Source organism: Oncorhynchus masou, chromosome 8 (genome assembly GCF_036934945.1).
Source record: "Oncorhynchus masou masou isolate Uvic2021 chromosome 8, UVic_Omas_1.1, whole genome shotgun sequence".
NCBI classification, from domain to species: Eukaryota; Metazoa; Chordata; class Actinopteri; order Salmoniformes; family Salmonidae; genus Oncorhynchus; species Oncorhynchus masou.
In genome coordinates this window covers 23,357,700-23,382,749 of record NC_088219.1, presented here as the reverse complement: position 1 = coordinate 23,382,749, position 25,050 = coordinate 23,357,700, and the positions used below count along the sequence as shown (strand labels likewise).

Here is a 25,050-nt window from a genome sequence, read left to right as displayed (position 1 = left end):
GAGAGTTGTTGTCCGCTTTTTTCTCTCTGACAATAATATGATAGTTATTGTATTACTGAATACTTTCTTATATACAACACATGTAGTATTTTAATAGTAACCATGGAATTGATATTTTACTATTGAGCATTGAGTTTTGTATTTCAAGGTTGCCTAGACATTTCCTGAACAATAAACCAGGAAACCAAATGCGTTCTTTTCAGTCACTGGCAAAGTTGTTTAGTCATTTTGCCAAATTATTTTTCAAGATACATTTTTCTCTTGTGTAGATAGCCATGCTGCATTCATAATTGAAAATCACCTATGCAGGAAAGGTCATCATTGTCAACTCCTCACTACAGTTGCCTTGTGGTTTCAAATGCCACACCGGTGCAACTGCCACTTTCATTACCCTGCGTCGGTGTGAAAGTACAGACTCAATTTGAGAGAGAAAAGGGAACGGCATTCACCTAAAAGAGCCGTTACAGAAAGGTGCTCTTGTTCCTTTCAAAAGCCTCTGAGTTTAAGGTCTTGCAAAACACAGTTGCTTAATAAGTCATTCAATAAAACTGTCCAGTTAACATTTTATGGCCAATTCCACAGGCCTCTGCAGCGCTTGGTGTTTTGACTCTTCGGAGACGGAGTCTAAAAATATGATTCTTTCACAATTTTCTGTAAGGTTATGTTCTTTCTACCCACACTTAAAAACCTAAGAATAGTTCAGTTGTTTTGTGTTGGGTTAGGTTGGGTCAGCATTATGTCTTCCAGCCAAGGTCTTCTGTTTCTTCATAAGTCCGGCTGGCTGGCCTGGCCACCCTGGCCCTGCTTTCAGGCATAACAAAAGCCCTCAGGTGACTTTTGTTAACCATAGAAGTCAGTCTAGTCCGGTTAATTCATCCAAGGCAGTGCAACTGGTGGAGCCAGATCACCCCCAAGCTACTCCAGGACAAGCCCTGTTAGGAAACCCTTTGGATTGGTAGTTTGGTATAGTTTTGTGGGTGCATCCATGATGACTCCTTGGTTTGACATGGAATGCCGTATGAAACTGTTATGGTCCTACTGGGCCTTGTAACTCTATACCCCAGGAGACACCCCGTGGGGTGAGCTAGCCGACTGGGACCCAGCTCTCTTGACCTACTCCGTGTGACCTGTCCTCTGCTGTGATTGGCTGGTCAGGGACCCCGGTAGTCTCAGTGGGGGGTCCAGCTTGGAGTGGAATTTCAGAGCAGGCTAGTGTTTCCACACCTGTGGGGGGTCCTGTTGTGTGAGGAGGGAGAGGTGGGAGACGGAGAGACACATAAAAGACAACTGCAAGGATGATGTTTTCTCACAGGGTTTGTGCCTAGAACACCAAACAATTGCCTTTCTAATGAGCTTCATGCGCACTTTCTCGTCTCCTTCCCACGTCTACTTCATGGTCACGATAGATCTGCACAGCCCTTGTTTTTATTGAGATAAAGAGGAGCTGAAAAGTATGTTTAGTGTGGTTTTCTTCAAAGGAAGAAAAGCCGCAGAGTGAAAAAAAAGACAGTTTGCTGATGGAGCAGATATGTCGTCGGGGAAAAGGTTGGATGCTTTCCATGCTGATGATCAGCCTCTGAAGACGAGAGAGACGCTCTCCCTTAGAAAGGACTAACACCCGGTTTCCTGATTGTGATGGAACTAATGCTTATGAGTGTTTTAACAATGCATCTTTCCTGCAACAGTCGAAGATGTAACGTTTTTCCCAAAACACCATGCAGAGAGAAGTCGCTAAGTGCATCGTTTGAGCATTTGTCGCTACGGATAGGATCGAGAGAAAGGCAGCAACTCCCTCAATTAAAATCTTAACGTAGCAATATAATTATTTCACATAACTGACGACGGATCAGCTCCTAGAGAAATATTACCACCTACGGCTGCAAATATTTAGGTGGTTCATTCTAATGTTTATCGAATAAAAATGCACAAAATCACTGATTTGGCACATCATGGGGCACATTGTAGGCACACATCATGAAATATGTTGTGACAAATTTCAGACAGTAGCCTCAATTTATTGATCATGAAATAGGCCTTGTATTTATATTTTACTGCAGTCATCTCTGTTTTCATTTGAAGCATATTTTTACACTACAAATGTTTGTATCAATTGTAAAGACATTGGTAACTTTGTATTTGTCGTCAGCTTTGTTCTGAAGTAATTGGCGGTCAAAATGAGACGGATAAACTATGTTTAGCAGAGAGATCTTCTTTGTATAAAGTGGCGTGTTAGCTGTTCAACAGAGTGGTCTGTGGCAGGCTTTAGATTACAAATGTTTTCAAGTGCAACGTTAACAACGATGGTTTTGGCAAACAGCTCGGAGATTTAACGATGCTGCCAAGAATCTTCTAACGATGAACTTCGCCTTAAGATGCTTTTGGGAAATCGTGTCCAGGGTAGTGATGAGCATTTGATATCCAGAGACAGGAGAGTGAGAGCTGACGGGCTCTGTCTGTCTGTCAGTCTGTCTGTCTGTGTGTCTTTGGGCTCTTCTCCTCTTTACAGTGTGTGCTCTGCTTTGATAGCTGATCTGCTTTGATGAAGGTCCAGTCAAGGGAGAGAGTGTCGTACAGGGCAGCAGAGTAACTGTCAGAGCAGTCATTTTGCATAATGAAAGACTGCTGCCTTGGATTCTTCCTCGAAGTGAAAAGCAAACACCTGAGGTTCATGGAGTGTAACAGTGGTGAACCTCCACACTGTGCCACACTGCACCGTGCTGGACTGAAGTCGGGCAAGGATGCGGTCTTTCAATTATAGTTCCTTTCACGACCTTTTTGGAAGTGTTTTACATTAGTTTCACATTAGTGTTTCACATGGGTAAAACTCTTCAAGTCCACACTTATGTTTATCCGCAACCATATGTCATTAATGAATAAGAACTAGAGAATAAGACAACACAATAGCAAGGGGAACATGGGTAAAACACTCAACGTCCACACACTCCAATGCACAAGTCGCTCTGGTGCAGGAAGGGAAAGAATGGAGGGATGCGGAGGAGGCTCTTTAATTCCAGAGAGGAGGCCGACCATCCGTCTGAAGATGGCTGAAGGGGAATGGGGTTTACGATGGTTGCCCTGGCGATTGATATCCTTGCTGCTAGGTCCTTCTCTGTGTACACCACCGAGGCCCTAACCTTGAGGGCTTGGAGAGCGGCACTTCTCTCTGTGTGGGAAAGATGCTTTTATTACGTCCCTGATCCATGAAGGGCGGGATGAACTTTGACCTTGGGCTTGATTGCCCTGGTAACGCCAAACAACGACAGTGGCCATTCTCTAAGAGGACTAAACGAGGACTGCAAGACCCCCACCCCCAACCCAGTGATTTAAAAAAACTTTGACTGTTGAAAAGCTATATCCCATAAATACAGTAAAAATACTAAATTGTGTTTTTTAGACACAACTGCAAACTTAAAGGCATAGGGCAGTCAATGAGTTGGTCTGATGGGAATCTGTCATCAGCCTCCTCCCTTGCTTGAGGAACAATAGAGGAGCAATAGAGAATGAAAGCCTTACCTGGACCACCTATTGAGATATGCTTTTTGTTAAGTAAATCAGATGTTAAAAAAGGTGAAAAGGAGACTGGAGTGTCACTTTAAGTCTAATAAATAGCCTAAATATTTTACTGTAATTCTCCAGTAGGCAACCAGTAGACATGACACATAGAGATGGATATGCGTTGCTAACCCGCAGTTTACAAGTGTTTCCTTAGTGTTTGGCGTTTCTATGAGACTGTTGCGAGAACAAAACATTTTATTTGCGTCCTACCCTTTATGACGAATGCAAATCTCCATACTTTTGTTTCATTAGCACATTGTCATTATGCCTTTGTCCCATTAAGTGCTCTATCATCATGGCTCTTTTTCATTAGCGTAGTCGTATCTAAAGACTTGCTTTCATTAGCAACGTGTTGCAAAGGCTGTCTTTTTATTCTAGCACTCGATGTTTAATGAGAAAACCCCCAGTGTGTTTACACTGTTCCTATCCCTGACCGCCATCAATGATAATGCTGATTGACTGTTTGTGGGGGATGTTTGCGCTTGTCCCCTAAAGATTGGATCCTCGCACAGTTATTAAACCCAACGAGATCCCTCTCCTTTTCTCTCCTCCTGTTCCCTCGCTCCAGTTGGAAATCAAAGAAGAAAGTGAAACATTCCTGTAATCAAGGGTGCACTGCATGAGCCAAGAAGACATGGCGGAGCAGCAGTATGATAGATGCCTTTAATGACAGATCACTAGATGACAGATCACTTGCGTTAGAGCTCTCAACAGGAGGACCTGTACAAACAGGCCTCTCTTCTACTGCTACATTTTCATCATTCACTTCGTCTGCTTCGAGAGGAGGAGAAATGAAGCTTCTTTATTTCAAACCAATCCAGAAGGGTGGATAGCAGGAAAAACAACCCCCAAATGTTTTTGTAGTCATCAAGAAAAATAAATGCATCTCGTCGATGTGACACTCCCTGACCATCTGAAATGGCATATTAATATCAGCTCCATGCTGTTTCTCAAAAACAATGAAAGTAATGTGCAGGGTCACATATCAGGTCAATGCAAGAGTTGATTGGGTAGGGTCTTGTCGCCTCTACTTTTGACCTGACGGTGAAAATGACACTGAATTAATTTGTGTTCTGTTTCTATCAGAGGAACATCTCATTTGCTCAATGAAACTACAAGGAACAATGTTCCCCCTCATGTATTATCTGATTCTCTTCACACTCCAGTCCTCTGTCTCCCACGGTTCCAGCTTTAGGTAACATTCCCAGCATTTGAATGACATACTGTAGCTTTACTGTGTCCCATGGGAAGATTATTCCAGTGGATGGCTAGCGGAGTGTTGTTTTTGGCCCCTGTCTACTTGGTTTACACCTGATTTTGGAAAAGTCGAACTTGACTGGGAGCCTTAGCTCATATGCTAACTTGGTAATGTTCAGTGACATGGCTCGGAGCCCTATGGCATGTGTCATTGTCCAACCAGGATTTTGCTGCTGCTGTGCTCTCAGAGGAGACAGGGAAAGTGTGGTGGGGTAGATTTGATGGACCATCTATGTTTGGTCTTAGTTTACTTGCAGAACCATTTTACTGAGCATTAAAATGTATACATTTATACAGATTATGTGTCCCAAACAACCCGTTATGTGTCCCGAACTTCATTTTAATGTGGGCGAAAAAGTTTGTTATACTTCTTGCTAATACATTTAGAATGTGACAACAGTGAGGTATCAGACAAACAGGGTGACATATCAACTTATTCTCCTTTCAAACATGTTTATTCTTCAAAAAAAATTCTGCTTCTAAGTGAGCAGTAAGTGAGCAGTCTTCATGTCTGTTTTATTTAATTGAGACTAGAGGTCGACCGATTCTTATTTTTCAACGCCGATACCGTTACCGATTATTGGAGGACCAAAAAACCCCGATACCGATTAATCAGCGATTTATATATATATTTGTAATAAATGACAATTACAACAATACTGAATGAACAATGAACACTTATTTTAACTTATAATGCAAAAATATAGTGTTGGTAAATAAAGTAAAAGTGCAATATGTGCCATGTAAAAAAGCTAACGTTTAAGTTCCTTGCTCAGAACATGAGAACATATGAAAGCTGGTGGTTCCTTTTAACATGAGTCTTCAATATTCCCAGGTAAGAAGTTTTAGGTTGTAGTTATTATAGGAATTATATGACTATTTCTCTCTATGCCATTTGTATTTCATATACCTTTGACTATTGGATGTTCTTATAGGCACTTTAGTATTGCCAGCGTAATCTCGGGAGTTGATAGGCTTGAAGTCATAAACAGCGCTGTGCATCCCAGCATTGCTAAGAGCTGCTGTTTAAATGAATGCTTACGAGCCTGCTGCTGCCTACCACTGCTCAGTCAGACAGCTCTATCAAATATCAAATCATAGACTTAATTCTAATATAATAAACATACAGAAATACGAGGCTTTGGTCATTAATATGGTCAAATCCGGAAACTCTCATTTCGAAAAACAAAACGTTTATTCTTTCAGTGAAATACGGAACCGTTCCATATTTTATCAAACGGGTGGCACCCATAAGCCTAAATATTACTGTTACATTGCACAACCTTCAATGTTATGTCATAATTATGTAAAATTCTGGCAAATGAATTACGGTCTTTGTTAGGAATAAATGGCCTTTCAACAGTTTGCAACGAGCCAGACGGCCCAAACTGCTGCATATACCCTGCTGGCACGGAACGCAAGAGAAGTGACACAATTTCCATAGTTAATATTGCCTGTTAACATTAATTTCTTTTAACTACATATGCAGGTTTAAAAATATATACTTGTGTATTGATTTTAAAGAAAGGCATTGATGTTTATGCTTTTTTTTCGCGAATGCGCTTTTGTTCAATCAGCAAGTTGAAATAGGCTGTGATTCGATGATAAACACTTGTTATGCAACGCAGAACAAGCTAGTTAACCTAGTAATATCATCAACCATGTGTAGTTAACTAGTGATTATGTGAAGATTGATTGTTTTTTATAAGATAAGTTTAATGCTAGCTAGAAACTTACCTTGGCTCCTTGCAGCCATAACGTCCTTCTGATGCTACACTCAGCCTGCCACGCAGTCTCTTCGGGAATTGCATTGTAATCGGCCATAATCGGCGTCCAAAAAGGCAGATTACCGATTGTTATGAAAACTTGAATTTGGCCCTAATTAATCGGCCATGCCTCTAATTGAGCCTGTTTAAGAGGATCTCAGCTTGTCTGCGTTTGTTCATACAGGTCTGGGCTTGGTGTTCCATGTACATCGCTGGCATTTGGATTATTCTATTTATTCTAATCAAATGGCTGAGGAATGTGCTTGACAGGCACAGCCCACCCCTCTCCTTAGAACATACACAAGCATGCATGCACGCAGTAATACACACACACACACACACACACACACACACACACACACACACACACACACACACACACACACACACACACACACACACACACACACACATGCATGTAGCAACCCACACACATGCAAGCGCACTCACACACACTACACACACACTCCTGACCAAAGCGTCAACATCCCAGATGGCTTATCATGGGGAACTAATTCAATATCACTGTGCCTGTTTTAAATGTCATTGGATGAGTTCATCTGGAGTGACATGTTTTTCATGGACCAAATAAAGGAGCTATATTGAGCTCGGAACAGAGCAGAACAGAACAGAGCAGAGCAGAGCAGAGCAGGGGGGGGGCTTCTCTGACCAACACTCTTAATATCTGCTGGAAATCTAATGGTCCTCATGAAGAAAATAATAAAGTCAGGATTTGAGGAGCTCTGATGATGCCAATGAGATTCTCATGAACTCCTTCCAGTCGATAAAGGCTTGGTAAATCCTCCACAGACTGACTTTTTTCTCTAGAGGCTGCCTGCCATGTCAGTCACAGAAATACATGCCTTTTCTTATGCTATTCATTGGGTCAAAGTGGATTTCAAAGGTCAGAAACGGAGCTCTGGTTGATGTACTGACTGTGATGGGGCTTTCATTTGATATTGGTTGTTTTGACACTGTCAATATACTATCTCTACGGGGTTTTCTGTCTCGCCTACCTACTTATTTTTCTGTTCAACTCATCATGTCATGTGTAGACATATACAGGATGGTGTGGAATGAAATGGGGATGGCCGGACTAGCGGGGGTACAGAACATTCAGTCACCCATTGTGCGAGATAATGACTTCCCTATTGAGTCTGACCCTGGTGACCTCGGAGACAGACAGCAAGATGCCCCCACCCCAGACCCTTCAGGCATCCCTGCCATTTGGCATTTTGCCCACACAGATTTCCTAGCCCCAGCTCCATGCCTCTCCACCCCTGCCTAGCCTCCTAACCAGCCTCACGCGGGAGGTTGCCGCTCCTGGTCACCTGACCCTGGGCATGGCTATGAAGCTGACATGGAGCTCTGAGCTATCCTCATCTTCTGGGTTAGAGGGTCACAGAGACACAGTGCTCTAAATGTGAGAGGTTGCTGGGTCTCCATGTGACAGGGGAGATGGATGTGTAACCTGCTGGTGGGAGGGAGGCCGGTCAGAGATGACGGGTACAGCAGAGATCCTTAAAATCTTCCCTCATCCCCTCTCTGTTACCATAAAGGGCAACTTGTAATCTGTATCGACAGGCCTATCCAGACAACACCCTTCACCATGTTCAGTACCAGCAACCCTCATCTCAGCTCTCTCTGTTAATGTCAAAACAATGTATCGTCATCATCCTGTCTGGCTGTTCTAACAGACTCCCGCTCTTCTTCCCTCTCCCTCCCTCTGCAGGGTTCCTGAAGCCCCAGTGCTCGCTGGCTCCGCCCCCTCAGCGAGGACGCTCGGGGGAGGCCTGCTCCTGTTTCACCGGCATGTGTCACCTCCACCACCCCCGGATATCTACAGGTAACACTCAACGCCATCTCCACATCCCCTCGCCATCTTCCCCGTCATGGCAGACTCCGCACCTGGGAAGACACCTGTATCAAATAAGTATGAGCTAAGATTTGCCAATGGTTAGAAATAGTATATAGTTACAGTACATTTTACATACTGTATAAATTGTTTTATTTGGTGAGATAAACATACAATTCCTGGTAGTAGGAGCATTTAGTGTAGCAAATTTGAATGTTCTGAACATGCCATGCCAAAGCAGTATATCCACAATGCAAGATGTTGCTTGTTCCGTTCCATAGCTACACGCACACACCCACCCTGAGGTGTAGAGCTGTCAGAGCCAGAAATGTTGTTTCCATGCAGGGTTCAGCCAGTCAGTCAGCCTGATGATTCATGTATTCTTTGCACGTGGAGGCCCGGTGATGGACATGTTAACAGTGGTGCTATGAGACAGGCCTCTGCTCTCATCACCTCCGTTTTCTCTGCTAGGGCAGCCGGGTCAGGTGAGGTCAGCGTAGCAGTGCATTCTGAACCTGACCCTCTGGTATGTGAGGATTGAGGGACTGTACTGTGCTGTTGCTGTGTTGTTGCTGTATGTGTGCCTGCTGGTGCCTTCATTGGCTGGGAGAGGAAGACTTGTGACTGAGTGCTTGTTGTAACTTAACACCCATGTCATGTGAGGGGAACATGCCTCGGACAAAGGCGACGAGATGACAACACCCAAACAGTGGCACATTGGATGAATTTACAGGAGAGGAGAGTGGTACATTAGTGTGATTTTGTTCTATGTGGAACTTCACAGACAAAGCCCTGTTTTAGCTTCACAACTTTGAAAGGTTGTTTTGAAAATCGAATTTGTCACATGCGCCGAATACAACTGGTGTAGACTTTACCGTGAAATGCTTGTTTATCAGCCCTTCTCAACAATGCAGAGTTTAAAAAATAGTAAGACAAGAAAAATAAAATACACAAGAATGGAGCTATATACAGGAAGTACCAGCACCAGATCAATGTGGAGATATATACAGGAAGTACCAGTACCAGACCAATGTGGAGCTATATACAGGAAGTACCAGTACCAGCTCAATGTGGATATATATACAGGAAGTACCAGTACCAGATCAATGTGGAGATTTATACAGGAAGTACCAGTACCAGATCAATGTGGAGCTATATACAGGGAGTACTAGTACCAGATCAATGTGGAGCTATATACAAGGAGTACCAGTACCAGATCAATGTGGAGATATATACAGGGAGTACCAGTACCAGACCAATGTGGAGCTATATACAGAGACTACCAGTACCAGATCAATGTGGAGCTATATACAGGGAGTACTAGTACCAGATCGATGTGGAGATATATACAGGGAGTACCAGTACCAGATCAATGTGGAGCTATATACAGGGAGTACCAGTATCAGATCAATTTGGAGCTATATACAGGGAGTACTAGTACCAGATCGATGTGGAGATATATACAGGGAGTACCAGTACCAGATCAATGTGGAGCTATATACAGGGAGTACCAGTACCAGATCAATGTGGAGCTATATACAGGGATTACCAGTACCAGACCAATGTGGAGCTATATACAGGGTGTACCAGTACCATAGTTTGTCATAGACAGTGCTTGAACATACTGAAAGGGGGGCCTGAGTGAAAAGGTTTGGGAACCCCTGACCTAGACCACCTTACACTTGCAACTGTCAATGCAGAACATGTGAATGAAGGGGGCCGTATGTATTCAAAGGGTCTGACAATAGAACAATATTGAACAAAAGGGACTGTAGAAAAGCATTAGCCAGGCAGAACAAGAACCCACTACCCTCTCTGTCTCTCTCTCTCCCCCACACTTACTTTTTCACGGACACGTCTCAGCACGATCTGTGAGGTGGATACACAGTTAGTTTGTTCTCCCTCATGGTTGTGTGTTGCAGGGCTGGTGTGATTGATGGGTACATTTTGGACTGTCAGAACCCAGTGATGGTGGGCACGTTTCCTGTGCAATTCAATATTTTTTGTAGCACACCAACTCTATAAGTGGTTACTGTTACTGTGTAGAACTGTGTCAAAGGTCAATGTTTCTACTTGAACTTTTTCCTTATTTCAAGCCACGGCCACATGAAATAGTTATCTTTGCCTGGGTTGATTTAGTAATGTTCCCTCTGAACTGCGCGCTGCCGGGCAGCTCTCTCAGGACCACTGCGTCGCAGAAATATCACAGGAAGAGACAAACGAGATAGAACTTCACTCAAACTCTCTCGAGTTTTCCCCGTTAGTTAACACTATCGACGTGGCAATTGTGATGGAATCAAGTCAATTTTAGCCACTTTCAATGCCGCATACTGACACAAAACCAGGTATGCACGAGATGTTGTAGGACGAAAGCATCAGAGAAGGATTCTATTGCATTGACACACATGACACAGACCGGTGCGGCATAACCAATCAGAGCTGCCGTAGGCCTATATGCAAATAGACCATTGCCATATGGATCTGTGCCGTTTACTTTTAACTGGACTGTTTGCAGCATGAGTGGTCGTAAGTAGATGCACTTGTTTTGAGATCAAAGCAAGAGTTGAATGTAGGCACGTGTGCACATTTTGTTAATATCCTTTGCTAGTTAAAGAGTTATTAGCTCAGTTATAGATAATTTGTAGTCAGCAATGGGGGAGTGGTTGTTTCCTACAAGAGCACAACATGTGTACATTTCTAGACATGATGAAAAGCCAGTCAGGTTAAGAGCTTTTTTTTGTCTTAAAGGGGCAGTGTTGTATTTTGATACCGGCTTGAATAAGCTAAGGGCAACTTCATTTGTCTGATTCTCTGTAATAAGGGTATGGGAATAATAATACATTTTATTTTGAAAAGTGGTTTCTTGCAGCAAACAACCCAACATATTTCAATGTTAATAAGTTCAGGGATGCATTTTCTCCATTGTCTTTGATGGTTGACCACTCTGGTAGGCCTACGTTATTATGAATTAGGCACAGTAGCCTACTTGGCCACTGTTAAAACTGCAACTGAAAGCAGATACAGCCTCAGCAGACCTAACATTTGCTCAGTTACTAAAAGAAATTGACGGAACGTTACTGACAAGTGACGTGATGGGATTGTGCGAGACGGTCAGATTGTGTTTTCTTATCTTTTAAGTGTTTCGCTATTTTGCAAGTTCAGTGGTGTTCCCTGGCCTAGCTGCTCAGAGCAGAGAGAGAGAGAGAGAGAGAGAGAGAGAGAGAGAACTGTGAAAGCAGCATTGTGGTTTTAGAGAGGATCAGTAGTATGTACAGCCTAGCTAGAGTCGGTCCTTTATACCCAGAGTCATAATCATGGATCTAATTATGGAATGTGTTGTTGTAAATCTCTCATCACCACATCCAGCACACACACCCATTCTAGCCCGTCCGCACATCGGTGTGATTGTCCTCTAATCCTGTCCCTCGGCCTCCCGGCCATAGCCACAATGACAAGCTGCTGTGGAGGACAAGGGGGGCTGAGTGAAGACGTAGCAGAGGATTCTGGGAAGGTTGGTTGGCCTCGCCCGGGGAGTCGACTCTAGCGATGATGTCCTGAACTCCCGGCAGCACAGTGATGTGGCCACGCTCTGGTTTCAGGGGTTTCACATTGTTTTGAGTTTTCAAAAACAAACCCTTACTGGAAAGAGACCGTGAGAAACAGTATTCAGGGATTTTTTCTTTTCCAGAGATCATTTTAAAAGCAATCATTTTGTTATTTATTTTAAAGAGACCCCCCAAAAAAATCTGAGAGGAAAAAAAGGGTTTTGGGCAATGTGTTATGTGAAGTGAGACTGCAAGAGAGCTTTAAAACAGGGCTTTTTGAAAGGCCCTCACAATGCAGGCCTTGTGCAGTGATTTGGTCTGTCCTCGCGGAGCTGAGAGGAGGAATGGAAAAGATTATCCGCAGGAATGTCTGGGGTGCCCTCAAATGGAGCGGGCCGTGTGAGTAGCCAATGGGAGAGAGCCCTGCCGAGCGGCTGGCTAATTTCTTCCTGATGAACTCAGCCTCCTGATTGCCAGCACTGAACTCACATATGTCCCGTTTTTGGAGAGACCAAATGACAGGACATAGAGAAGGAGAAGGAGAAGAGGGGTTGAAGTGTTAGTATAGGATTGCTGGCTCTCCTTTTTTATTTGATTAGAGTGGGTAGTATGGGTGTGGTGTTGGGATTATGGTGCATTTCAACCAAAACAAAATGAAGCCCTAAACCTCAACTAAATCTTGTCGTAAATAATGTGGAAATTGAGCTTGAGGAGTTGAGGTGACTAAACTGCTTGGAGTAACCCAGGATTGTAAACTGTCATGGTCCAAACATACTGATTCAACAGATGGGGAGAAGTCTGTCCATAATAAAGTGCTGCTCTACCTTCTTAACAGCACTATCAACAAGGCAGGTCCTACAGGCTCTAGTTGTGTCGCAGGACAATTGTTCAGTCATGTGGCCACAAGGACAATTTCAATTGGCTCAGATCGGGGCAACACGGCTGGCCCTTGGATGTACACAAAAAGCTAACATGAATAATATGGATGTCAGTCTCTCATGGCTCAAAGTGGAGGACAGATTGACTTAATCACTACCTGTATTTGAGCAGTATTGACATATTGAATGCACCAAGCTGTGTTTGAACTAGTGGCACACAGCTCAGACACCCATGTATAGCCCACAAGAGATGCCACCAGATGTCTCTTCACAGTCCCGAAGTCCAGAACAGACTATGGGAGATGCACAGTACTACATAGAGCCACGACTACATGGAACTCTATTCCACATCAAGTAACTGATGCAGCAGTAGAATCAGATTTTAAAAAACAGGTAGAAATACACCTTATGGAAGAGTGGGGACTGTGAAGAGACACAAACATAGACACAGACACATGCATACACACACACGATAACATCCGCACTATACACACGTACACATGGATTGTGTGTTGTAGATATGTGGTAGTGGTGGAGTAGGGGCCTGAGGGCACACAGTGTGTTGTGAAATCTGTGAATGTATTGTAATGTTTTTAAAATTGTATAACTGCCCTAATTTCGCTGGACCCCAGGAATATTAGCTGCTGCCTTGGCAACAGCTAATGGGGATCCTTAAGGAATACAAATACATACAAAAACCATATCACTACCTCTGTCTGGGTCACTCCCTCTCCCTCTCTTTACTGACTCTCCCAGTCCACTCTGAGTGGGAGTGGGAGTGGGAGTGGGAGTGGCTTCCAGGTGTGTGCTTAGTCTTTGATTGACCACTCTGATGTCGCTTTGGTTAAACAAGCAATAATTACGCCTTAAGCCAAGCCCTATTAGCTCTCACCACAGTCCGTAGCTGACTTCATTACCCAGTCTCAGAATTATCTCACTACCTCGTAAATCCTGCCAATTCATTTGGATCCCATTTACTATTCTGCAGGACTTGGAAAGAAGACACAGAGCTGAGCCAGAGTAAACTGCAAGGAACCACTGAGGAGAACTGAACACGCACATCTAGCAGCCTCCTGACTGTGTGCGCACTGTGCGTGTGTCAGAGAGTGTGCGTGTGTCAGAGAGTGTGCGTGTGTCAGAGAGTGTGCGTGTGTCAGAGAGTGTGCGTGTGTCAGGGAGTGTGCGTGTGTCAGGGAGTGTGCGTGTGTCAGAGAGTGTGCGTGTGTCAGAGAGTGTGCGTGTGTCAGAGAGTGTGCGTGTGTCAGAGAGTGTGCGTGTGTCAGAGAGTGTGCGTGTGTCAGGGAGTGTGCGTGTGTCAGAGAGTGTGCGTGTGTCAGAGAGTGTGCGTGTGTCAGAGAGTGTGCGTGTGTCAGAGAGTGGGCGTGTGTCAGAGAGTGTGCGTGTGTCAGAGAGTGTGCGTGTGTCAGAGAGTGTGCGTGTGTCAGAGAGTGTGCGTGTGTCAGAGAGTGTGCGTGTGTCAGAGAGTGTGCGTGTGTCAGAGAGTGTGCGTGTGTCAGAGAGTGTGCGCGTGTCAGAGAGTGTGCGCGTGTCAGAGAGTGTGCGTGTGTCAGAGAGTGTGCGTGTGTCAGAGAGTGTGCGTGTGTCAGAGAGTGTGCGTGTGTCAGAGAGTGTGCGTGTGTCAGAGAGTGTGCGTGTGTCAGAGAGAGTGCGTGTGTCAGAGAGTGTGCGTGTGTCAGAGAGTGTGCGTGTGTCAGAGAGTGTGCGTGTGTCAGAGAGTGTGCGTGTGTCAGAGAGTGTGCGTGTGTCAGAGAGTGTGCGTGTGTCAGAGAGTGTGCGTGTGTCAGAGAGTGTGCATGTGTCAGAGAGTGTGCGTGTGCTTGTGTGTATAAGTGAAGGCTGCTGAGGGGAGGATGGCTCATAATAATGTCTGGAACGGAGCCAATGGAATGGTATCAAACATATGGAAACCATGGAAACCATGTGTATTTGATACCATTCCACGTATTCCGCTCCATCCATTACCACAAGCCCGTCCTCCCCAATTAAGGTGCCACCAGCCTCCTGTGGTGTGTGTTATGTGTATGTGTGTATTGTTTGTGAGAGAGAGGCTCGGCAGTGCCTGTGCAGCGCTGGGCTCAGGCAGTCGGGAGTAAAAACGGTCAAAAGTGATGGGACTCCAGGCAGCATGTGTTTGAAGACCTTGTGGTCACACAGCGGGGTCTGCGTGCTGGGGGGACGTTCCAGTGGCTCCCAGCACCTCGTATTTCCCGAGCAGGGTCCCACAGAGGTGAGGGAGGTCGAGGAGAGGGAGCTTGTTAGGCCCAGCATGCTCCATGCTCACTGCTCTCTAATTGGCTGGCTGGAGTCCGTGCACTCCCTGGCTGCTTCCTGCTGGGTCAGGAGCCAGAGGCGCCAGAGCACCAAGCTGCCGATTATAGGCCCCTGCATACACAACCACCACACAGACACAGTCTATAATAGTCAAATAATAAATGTGTGTCTATCACAGCATTTCTGGATGCTGATCCCACCAGAAAATAAAATAGCCTAACAGTTGTTTGTGTCCAGTAAGACCAGTTTAATATCTCGGTATGTTCAGTGTGTGGTCTGGGGCCTGTCACCTCTGGGATAAGCTCTGCTAACAGTCTGAGCTAATTGGATGTTTGGATTCATATTGTACTCACTAGATACTGGCTTTAGGCCTAACATATACAGCCACCTCCCTCCACCCTGTTCTGCAATGATTTACAAATTCCATACGTCTGAATCAGTTGGACTTTTTGGAGATGAAAAAGGGATGAAGGGAAATGTCCAAACCGTTTAACATCATCATGGCTAGATTTGAATCCCTGTTCTGTAGCTCTATACAGTACGTAAACATGCGAAGATTGAGAACAATGGCAAAAGCCTAAATTCTTGCCTGATTAATTCCACTCTATTGTTCTGAATCGTCAGACTAATTGTGGAGCAATCCGCCAGCTAATTGAAAGCAGCTCAGTTTCAGGCCACAATCCATAAATCTCTGCATTGGTCTCATGGGAAATACATAAATCAACTTCTGATGTAAAGATGGGTTTGATTTAAAGCTATGTTGTGAATGGTAAGTTATGTGTGTGGCTTTTCAATGTCTACAGGGTCACGTCCACTGACTCTTGACCTGAATGAATACATGATTTGTGTTTGCATGTGTACATGTGTGATTATCTTGCATGTGTACATGTGTGTGATTATCTTGGATGTGTACATGCGTGTGATTATCTTGGATGTGTACATGCGTGGGATTATCTTGGATGTGTACATGTGTGTGATTATCATATCTCAGAACTGATGGGTGTTGGAGAGGGAGTAGAGGAATGGGGAGACATTGTACCTGCCTTTGACACCTTCCCAAGGAAAGGGAGCCGTGTGCCAGCAGGTTGGGCAGGGCTGATGTAGCTAGAACGCCGGGACCTTCCGCTTGGCACAGAGTGACTGCAGCCATCCATAGTGGGCCAGGAGAAATCACATCCACTAAGCCTTTAATAACTCTCTGAGCCCATAATCCCTGCAGAGCACCATCACACTGAAATGCTATCTCATTGTTACAGCTCAAACCGTAGGGGGGAGGGAGGGAGGGATAGCCATAGGTTCACACCTCATCATACACCCCAGAGAGGCAGAATTATGTTTTTACTTGAATGATTATCACTGTAAGACTGTTGGGATCAGAATGCCTCGCTAAACTCACATTCAATGCAAGAATCTGAGATTGAATGCGAGTATTAAATCCCAGTGCTGTTCACAGAGATGTTTTGCCACATATTCTAAATCCGTATGGATTTGACCCCAACCCTGAAGTCAGATGTTCACTGTACCAAGGCTGCATCTGAAAAACAGCCTTTTCTTCTATCTTCCATTAAACATGAATAAGCAAGTTCTCATTCTTGCGGCCCCATGTTGCTTAATGCAGTACAGTATGTTAATCACAGCAGGGGCACTCTGAGTACTCCTCAGAAATATATGGGTAATCTAATAAATGCCATGAATATAAATGAATATGTGCATGTTAACCCAGATATCTGAGCCGTGCTCAGTGCTAGCCACTCTCCCCCCAGTGTAGTTCGACTAGCTCTCATCATCCCTGATAAAGACATTAAAAGGAAGAGAGGCTATTCTGACTGTCACAGCAGCTCTCTCTGTTGACACTGCACAGTGGTGGACTGCCATTCACCTCCCTTAACTTTAACCAGTGATAAACATGAGGAGGACGAGAGTGATGAGAGAAAAGCATCAGTGTGGGTCTCTCCCACATTTTAGAATTGCCCTCCCGTCAACCTAACCATGCTAGTTTAAGATGTACTATTCAGCGCTGAACAAACATACTGTTGCCGGGAAGAAAATGTGTACCATAGTGCCAGAAAATGATGATGTACTGGCCAAGAGAGTTGAGGAGTCAATAAAGGAAAAGGAATCATATTTAGCCTCTATGAAAACAACTGGTTTCTGAGGACAGTGGTTAAAGGGGAAACTAAATATAGTTTAGTTTGTGATATATAGAAATGTCATCTGTTACAGGGTCCTTTTTTGTTCATCCTCATTTGCTCACGACTGGACTGGGATCCAAACCAGCCATGTCGAATAGCTAACAGTGGAGGGGTCACACATTTTGGACAGGCCTAAAGAAAGAAGCCAATTTAAATTATTTATTTATCGATGTCTATTTTCTTCCCGACCTATGCATGCTTCCCTCTCTGTGCTGGAATTACTGCCGTCGTTCCTAGAGGTGCTTACTTAACTGTTAACAACAACATCAAAATAATGTGAACAATTTTGGCTGGGCTGCCCTGTAACTGGACCTCAGAGTGTAGTTCGGAGCATACTGTAGTTCGGAGCATACTGTAGTTAGGAGCATCTTGTAGTTCGGAGCATACTGTAGTTCGGAGCATACTGTAGTTCAGAGCATACTGTAGTTCAGAGCATACTGTAGTTAGGAGCATACTGTAGTTCGGAGCACACTGTAGTTCAGAGCATACTGTAGTTCAGAGCATACTGTAGTTCGGAGCATACTGTAGTTCGGAGCATACTGTAGTTCAGAGCATACTGTAGTTCAGAGCATACTGTAGTTAGGAGCATCTTGTAGTTCGGAGCATACTGTAGTTAGGAGCATACTGTAGTTCGGAGCATACTGTAGTTAGGATCATCTTGTAGTTCGGAGCATACTGTAGTTCAGAGCATACTGTAGTCGGAGCATACTGTAGTTCGGAGCATACTGTAGTTCGGAGCATACTGTAGTTCGGAGCATACTGTAGTTCAGAGCATACTGTAGTTAGGAGCATCTTGTAGTTCGGAGCATACTGTAGTTTGGAGCATACTGTAGTTAGGAGCATACTGTAGTTCGGAGCATACTGTATTTCGGAGCATACTGTATTTCGGAGCATACTGTAATTCGGAGCATACTGTAGTTAGGAGCATACTGTAGTTAGGAGCATACTGTAGTTCAGAGCATACTGTAGTTAGGAGCATACTGTAGTTCGGAGCATACTGTAGTTCGGAGCATACTTAGTTAGGAGCATACTGTAGTTCGGAGCATACTGTAGTTCGGAGCATACTGTAGTTCGGAGCATACTGTAGTTCGGAGCATACTGTAGTTCGGAGCATACTGTAGTTCGGAGCATACTGTAGTTCGGAGCATACTGTAGTTCGGAGCATACTGTAGTTCGGAGCATACTGTAGTTCGGAGCATACTTAGTTAGGAGCATACTGTAGTTCGGAGCATACTGTAGTTCGGAGCATACTGTAGTTCAGAGCATACTGTAGTTAGGAGCATACTGTAGTTCAGAGCATACTGTAGTTAGGAGCATACTGTAGTTAGGAGCATACTGTAGTTCGGAGCATACTGTAGTTCGGAGCATACTGTAGTTAGGAGCATACTGTAGTTCGGAGCATACTGTAGTTCGGAGCATACTGTAGTTAGGAGCATACTGTAGTTCGGAGCATACTGTAGTTCGGAGCATACTGTAGTTCGGAGCATACTGTAGTTCAGAGCATACTGTAGTTAGGAGCATCTTGTAGTTCGGAGCATACTGTAGTTTGGAGCATACTGTAGTTAGGAGCATACTGTAGTTCGGAGCATACTGTATTTCGGAGCATACTGTATTTCGGAGCATACTGTAATTCGGAGCATACTGTAGTTAGGAGCATACTGTAGTTAGGAGCATACTGTAGTTCAGAGCATACTGTAGTTAGGAGCATACTGTAGTTCGGAGCATACTGTAGTTCGGAGCATACTTAGTTAGGAGCATACTGTAGTTCGGAGCATACTGTAGTTCGGAGCATACTGTAGTTACTGTAGGAGCATACTGTAGTTCGGAGCATACTGTAGTTCGGAGCATACTTAGTTAGGAGCATACTGTAGTTCGGAGCATACTGTAGTTCGGAGCATACTGTAGTTCGGAGCATACTGTAGTTCGGAGCATACTGTAGTTCGGAGCATACTGTAGTTCGGAGCATACTTAGTTAGGAGCATACTGTAGCATACTGTAGGAGCATACTGTAGTTCGGAGCATACTGTAGTTCAGAGCATACTGTAGTTAGGAGCATACTGTAGTTCAGAGCATACTGTAGTTAGGAGCATACTGTAGTTAGGAGCATACTGTAGTTCGGAGCATACTGTAGTTCGGAGCATACTGTAGTTAGGAGCATACTGTAGTTCGGAGCATACTGTAGTTCGGAGCATACTGTAGTTAGGAGCATACTGTAGTTCGGAGCATACTGTAGTTAGGAGCATACTGTAGTTCGGAGCATACTGTAGTTCGGAGCATACTGTAGTTAGGAGCATACTGTAGTTCGGAGCATACTGTAGTTCGGAGCATACTGTAGTTAGGAGCATACTGTAGTTCAGAGCATACTGTAGTTAGGAGCATACTGTAGTTCGGAGCATACTGTAGTTCGGAGCATACTGTAGTTAGGAGCATACTGTAGTTCGGAGCATACTGTAGTTCGGAGCATACTGTAGTTAGGAGCATACTGTAGTTAGGAGCATACTGTAGTTGTAGTTCGGAGCATACTGTAGTTCGGAGCATACTGTAGTTAGGAGCATACTGTAGTTCGGAGCATACTGTAGTTCGGAGCATACTGTAGTTCGGAGCATACTGTAGTTAGGAGCATACTGTAGTTAGGAGCATACTGTAGTTCGGAGCATACTGTAGTTCGGAGCATACTGTAGTTCGGAGCATACTGTAGTTCGGAGCATACTTAGTTAGGAGCATACTGTAGTTCGGAGCATACTGTAGTTCGGAGCATACTGTAGTTAGGAGCATACTGTAGTTCAGAGCATACTGTAGTTAGGAGCATACTGTAGTTAGGAGCATACTGTAGTTAGGAGCATACTGTAGTTCGGAGCATACTGTAGTTAGGAGCATACTGTAGTTCGGAGCATACTGTAGTTCGGAGCATACTGTAGTTAGGAGCATACTGTAGTTCGGAGCATACTGTAGTCAGGAGCATACTGTAGTCCGGAGCATACTGTAGTTAGGAGCATACTGTAGTTCGGAGCATACTGTAGTTCGGAGCATACTGTAGTTAGGAGCATACTGTAGTTCGGAGCATACCGTAGTTCGGAGTCATTTGGGTCCAATATGGATGGAGACTTGCCAGCGATAACAAAATGTTCTGCATCAGAAACCCTTTCCCTTCTCATCCTCTCAGTTTCATAAACACACTGTTGACCGCGATAACTCTTTTGTCTTTGAGAATCAGCCAAATAGGAAACAAGGAGATTTGCTTTATTAAGTTGCTGAACTCAGTTCCACTAGTGTGGAAACTGTTACTCCTTTAGAGGGGGTCTGGGAGCTTCTTCCTGTTTGTGCCTCTCCCTGTTTTCTGTATGGACAGTCGCTTCTGTCGTCAGCGCTGCTGGGAATGTGAAGGATGACGGGAACCTCGATCATCCAACTCTCAGTCCCTGGAGGGGGAGCAGGGGTGAAGAGCAGGAGGGGAGAAAGGGGGAGGCAGTGCGATCGCTATTTTGATGCTAAAGTGATCGGACTCGGCATTATAGCTGGCTCTGCGGCAGGGGGAGGTGGGGAGGCAGCTGGAGCGAGCGCTTGATCCGAATGTCACCGAAGCCGATCTCATGAAGTGGGAGGTCAGCGCTGGAACACATACCACCCTGGTTGCACCCACCTCAGCACAGCACCAACCCTCGCCTTGCTCTCTCGCCTTCAAGGGTAAGCTGGGGAGCTGGGCTAGAGGGAACGAGGGAGGGGGAGATGGTTTGGGCCAAAGCGCAGACCTCATGTGGATGTCACGTCTCTCCCTGCCCAGCAACAGGCCCACTCAAGTGTGCTAATGCAGCCATGCATTGTGGGATGGTGAGAGGGACTGGGGGAGAAGTGTTGGTAGCTCCCACGTGCTCCTTCTCTTAGAAGGGGGGTTCTGGGGCTGGTAATACAGAAGCTAATGGAGATGTCTTGTTGAGACACAGTGCTGGTCTGGAAATGGCTGCTGGTCTTCTAGGAAGAGAGCAGAGCAGTGTGGCTGGACCCAGGCTAGGGCTGTGGCGTTCATTACATTTTGTCAGACGGTTGTTGTCATGCGGTAATTGACCGTTAATTAACATAAACACATTTAGAATCTCCAGGTTTCCATGCGTACAAGCCCCTGATGTGTATCTTTGGAACATTCACATTGAAATAGTATAATACATCTATTTAATATACACCATCATAATAAATCCGTTATTTATTTTAGTCGGGTTTAAAGAAACAGGATATGAAGAAAATGTATTTCAGGAGAACAGAATATGAGTTGGTCTACTGTTATCTGGCTGTGCTCCGTGCCATTGGCTGGAGGCTTGTTCGTTTAAGTCCCGTGCCATTATTTTATAGTAAGAAGAATATAATTGAACTTCGCTGAATAAAATAATAACCAAACCTTTCCCCATTCCAGAGTGAGTGTGCATATGAAGTGGCTACGTTGAGCGTAAACGTGATCCTTTGAAACAGGACCTATACACGGGATTTAGAGTTATCTGGCTACTTTAGTTGTGAATGAGACAAACCTCAGAATGACTTAGAAATGAAAACATCTATGGGCTGCATGATGTGACGACAGGCTATTGACGATTTGAGGATGTTGCAAAAGAAAGCTCGCCTCGGGCCGCACACGCTGCTCTCTCATCAAGTGATCATATTCTCACTATTCTCATTTCAATCTTGTCTTTACTCATATGTCAAATGAGTTTCGATTTCGAATGGCCCGTTACCAAATGGGCAGGACCAGGGGCAAGGAAACAAGACATGTCATCTGTATGTAGTGGAGTAGTGAATGGAGTCAGCCTTTCCACTGGTTTGTCATTTCACGCCACTCACCATCGACTGTTTGAGGAGCATGCAGCCTCTCGCTGTGTGACAGGGGATATTCCACCCAAGCTCTGTATGCCATGGGCTCTCCAACCCTGTTCCTGCAGCTACCCACTGCTTCATTTGGGAAACCAGGTTAAATCTGTTCGGGAACATAGTAACATGTCTTCACACTGAAACCTATTCCACTCCACCCCACTCTGTGCACTAGAGAAAGGAAGTAAGGAGAGATGGACTCACAGTGGTGAGATATTCTGTAGCTAAAGGTAATGTGTCAGCCTATGAATAATGAGCTGAATGAAATGGGGTTCATATATAGACATATGCATAAGCTCTAATATGGGTGTGTTGAATGAATCATCACCTTAGAAAGTGCTGGCCATTTAGTTTGTATTAGTCTTTTAAACATCCACGATAACCATATTTTACATTCAGTTTCAACCTGCTGTTCCTCAAAGGGAGGTGAGTTTTAAAAAGCATTATACTGTTTTGATGTTAAGTGTCTGATGTGATTTTCAATTGCACTTGCAATGGTGTCAGAGTGGTTAGAGGGACAATAGTGCCCTACCGTAGGTACCTGATGGTGACCTGAGGGACCTGATGGTCATTAGCGAGTTGGGTACGACCAACGCATGTCCAAAGTGAATAAAATGAGATGACTGTGACTCAACGGTCACATGGAATTCAACTGCGTCCATGACTCATGACCGTCGGTAATGTGGTCACCGCAACAGCCCCAACCCAGACTTTATTTCAGACATTAGGGACAGAAACAGGGACAGAGATTCTTAGAATCAGCTCACTGCTGTGACAGTGAGTGACACACTCATCCAACAGGTCTCTGACAGACCCCCGGGCTCCATCTGAAGTGTCCAGAGCAAGTTCTGTTAGTTCTGACATTGAGTTAATTGACTGACCTGGTCATGTAATGAAGGGAGCATGAATCTTAAAGGGAGAGAGGGAGGGGACAGCGCGGGAGAGAGGGAGGGGAGGGTGTGGGAGAGAGGGAGGGGAGGGTGTGGGAGAGAGGGAGGGGACGGTGTGGGAGAGAGGGAGGAGACAGTGTGGGAGAGAGGGAGGGGACGGTGTGGGAGAGAGGGAGGAGACAGCATGGGAGAGAGGGAGTGGAGGGTGTGGGAGAGAGGGAGGTGACAGCGTGGGAGAGAGAGAGGGGATGGAGTGGGAGAGAGTGAGGGGATGGCGTGGGAGAGAGGGAGGAGACAGCTTCGGAGAGAGGTAGGGGATGGCTTGTGAGTGAGGGAGGGGAGGGCGTGGGAGAGAGGGAGGAGACGGCGTGGGAGAGAGGGAGGGGAGGGCGTGGGAGAGAGGGAGGGGAGGGCGTAGGAGAGAGGGAGGGGAGGGCGTGGGAGAGAGGGAGGAGACGGCGTGGGAGAGAGGGAGGAGACGGCGTGGGAGTGAGGGAGGGGAGGGCGTGGGAGAGACTGGGAGGGGAGGGCGTGGGAGAGAGGGAGGAGACGGCGTGGGAGAGAGGGAGGAGACGGCGTGGGAGTGAGGGAGGGAGGGCGTGGGAGAGACTGGGAGGGGAGGGCGTGGGAGAGAGGGAGGAGACGGCGTGGGAGTGAGGGAGGGGAGGGCGTGGGAGAGACTGGGAGGGGAGGGCGTGGGAGAGAGGGAGGAGACGGCGTGGGGAGAGAGGGAGGAGACGGCGTGGGAGTGAGGGAGGGGAGGGCGTGGGAGAGACTGGGAGGGGAGGGCGTGGGAGAGAGGGAGGAGACGGCGTGGGAGAGAGGGAGGAGACGGCGTGGGAGAGAGGGAGGGGAGGGCGTGGGAGAGACTGGGAGGGGAGGGCGTGGGAGAGAGGGAGGGGAGGGCGTGGGAGAGAGGGAGGAGACGGCGTGGGAGAGAGGGAGGGGAGGGCGTGGGAGAGACTGGGAGGGGAGGGCATGGGAGAGAGGGAGGAGACGGCGTGGGAGAGAGGGAGGGGAGGGCGTGGGAGAGAGGGAGGAGGCGGCGTGGGAGAGAGGGAAGGGAGGGCGTGGGAGAGAGGGAGGAGACGGCGTGGGAGAGAGGGAGGGGAGGGCGTGGGAGAGAGGGAGGGGAGGGCGTGGGAGAGAGGGAGGGGAGGGCGTGGGAGAGAGGGAGGGGAGGGCGTGGGAGAGAGGGAAGGGAGGGCGTGGAGAGAGGGAGGAGACGGCGTGGGAGAGAGGGAGGGGAGGGCGTGGGAGAGAGGGAGGTATATGACCGGCAGGATAAAGGAAAGTCTAACTATTTGCGGCTTGTTTTGGGCAAACGTTCTGGTTGGTATTTGACCAGATGCAGTGTGGTTCCATCTGACCAGATTTCTTAGTTGACAAATCTCAGTTATCAGGGTCTGTATCGACTTGATGATAAGAGTGAGCCAGTGAGAAGTAGTGGGCACACCCTGGTTCTATAGAGATACAGTGCTCTGTGTCTAGAGAGAGAGCTCTAATAGAACTGGTTCAATAGAGATACAGTACTCTGTGTCTAGAGAGAGAGCTCTAATAGAACTGGTAATATAGAGATACAGTACTCTGTGTCTAGAGAGAGAGCTCTAATAGAACTGGTACTATAGAGATACAGTACTCTGTGTCTAGAGAGAGAGCTCAAATATAACTGGTACTATAGAGATACAGTACTCTGTGTCTAGAGAGAGAGCTCTAATAGAACTGGTACTATAGAGATACAGTACTCTGTGTCTAGAGAGAGAGCTCAAATAGAACTGGTACTATAGAGATACAGTACTCTGTGTCTAGAGAGAGAGCTCTAATAGACCTGGCCTCTTCAGTCTTTTCTCCATATCTCTTATCTTTCTTTCCTCCACTGAGTGTGACCCACTCTCACCAGAACACCCGTCTTCCCTTCTGGGTATTTGAGCAGGAGGCTCACCCAGGAAAGTGTTTTAAGCATCTA

At 45.8% G+C, this 25,050-nt stretch overlaps 1 protein-coding gene across 5 annotated transcripts in view; it reads left to right on the top strand.

Annotated features, from left to right (window-relative positions):
• Positions 1-25,050, top strand: part of LOC135544404 (retinoic acid receptor RXR-alpha-A-like) — a 156,863-nt gene that overhangs the window by 30,573 nt on the left and 101,240 nt on the right. For 3 of the 5 annotated variants that reach the window (XM_064971981.1, XM_064971980.1, XM_064971979.1), the window contains one exon: positions 8,311-8,511. In XM_064971981.1, coding sequence (XP_064828053.1) covers positions 8,311-8,511 — 201 coding nt within the window. The remainder of the gene's footprint in view (positions 1-8,310; positions 8,512-25,050) is intronic. The other 2 variants (XM_064971983.1, XM_064971982.1) reach the window with 1 other exon arrangement.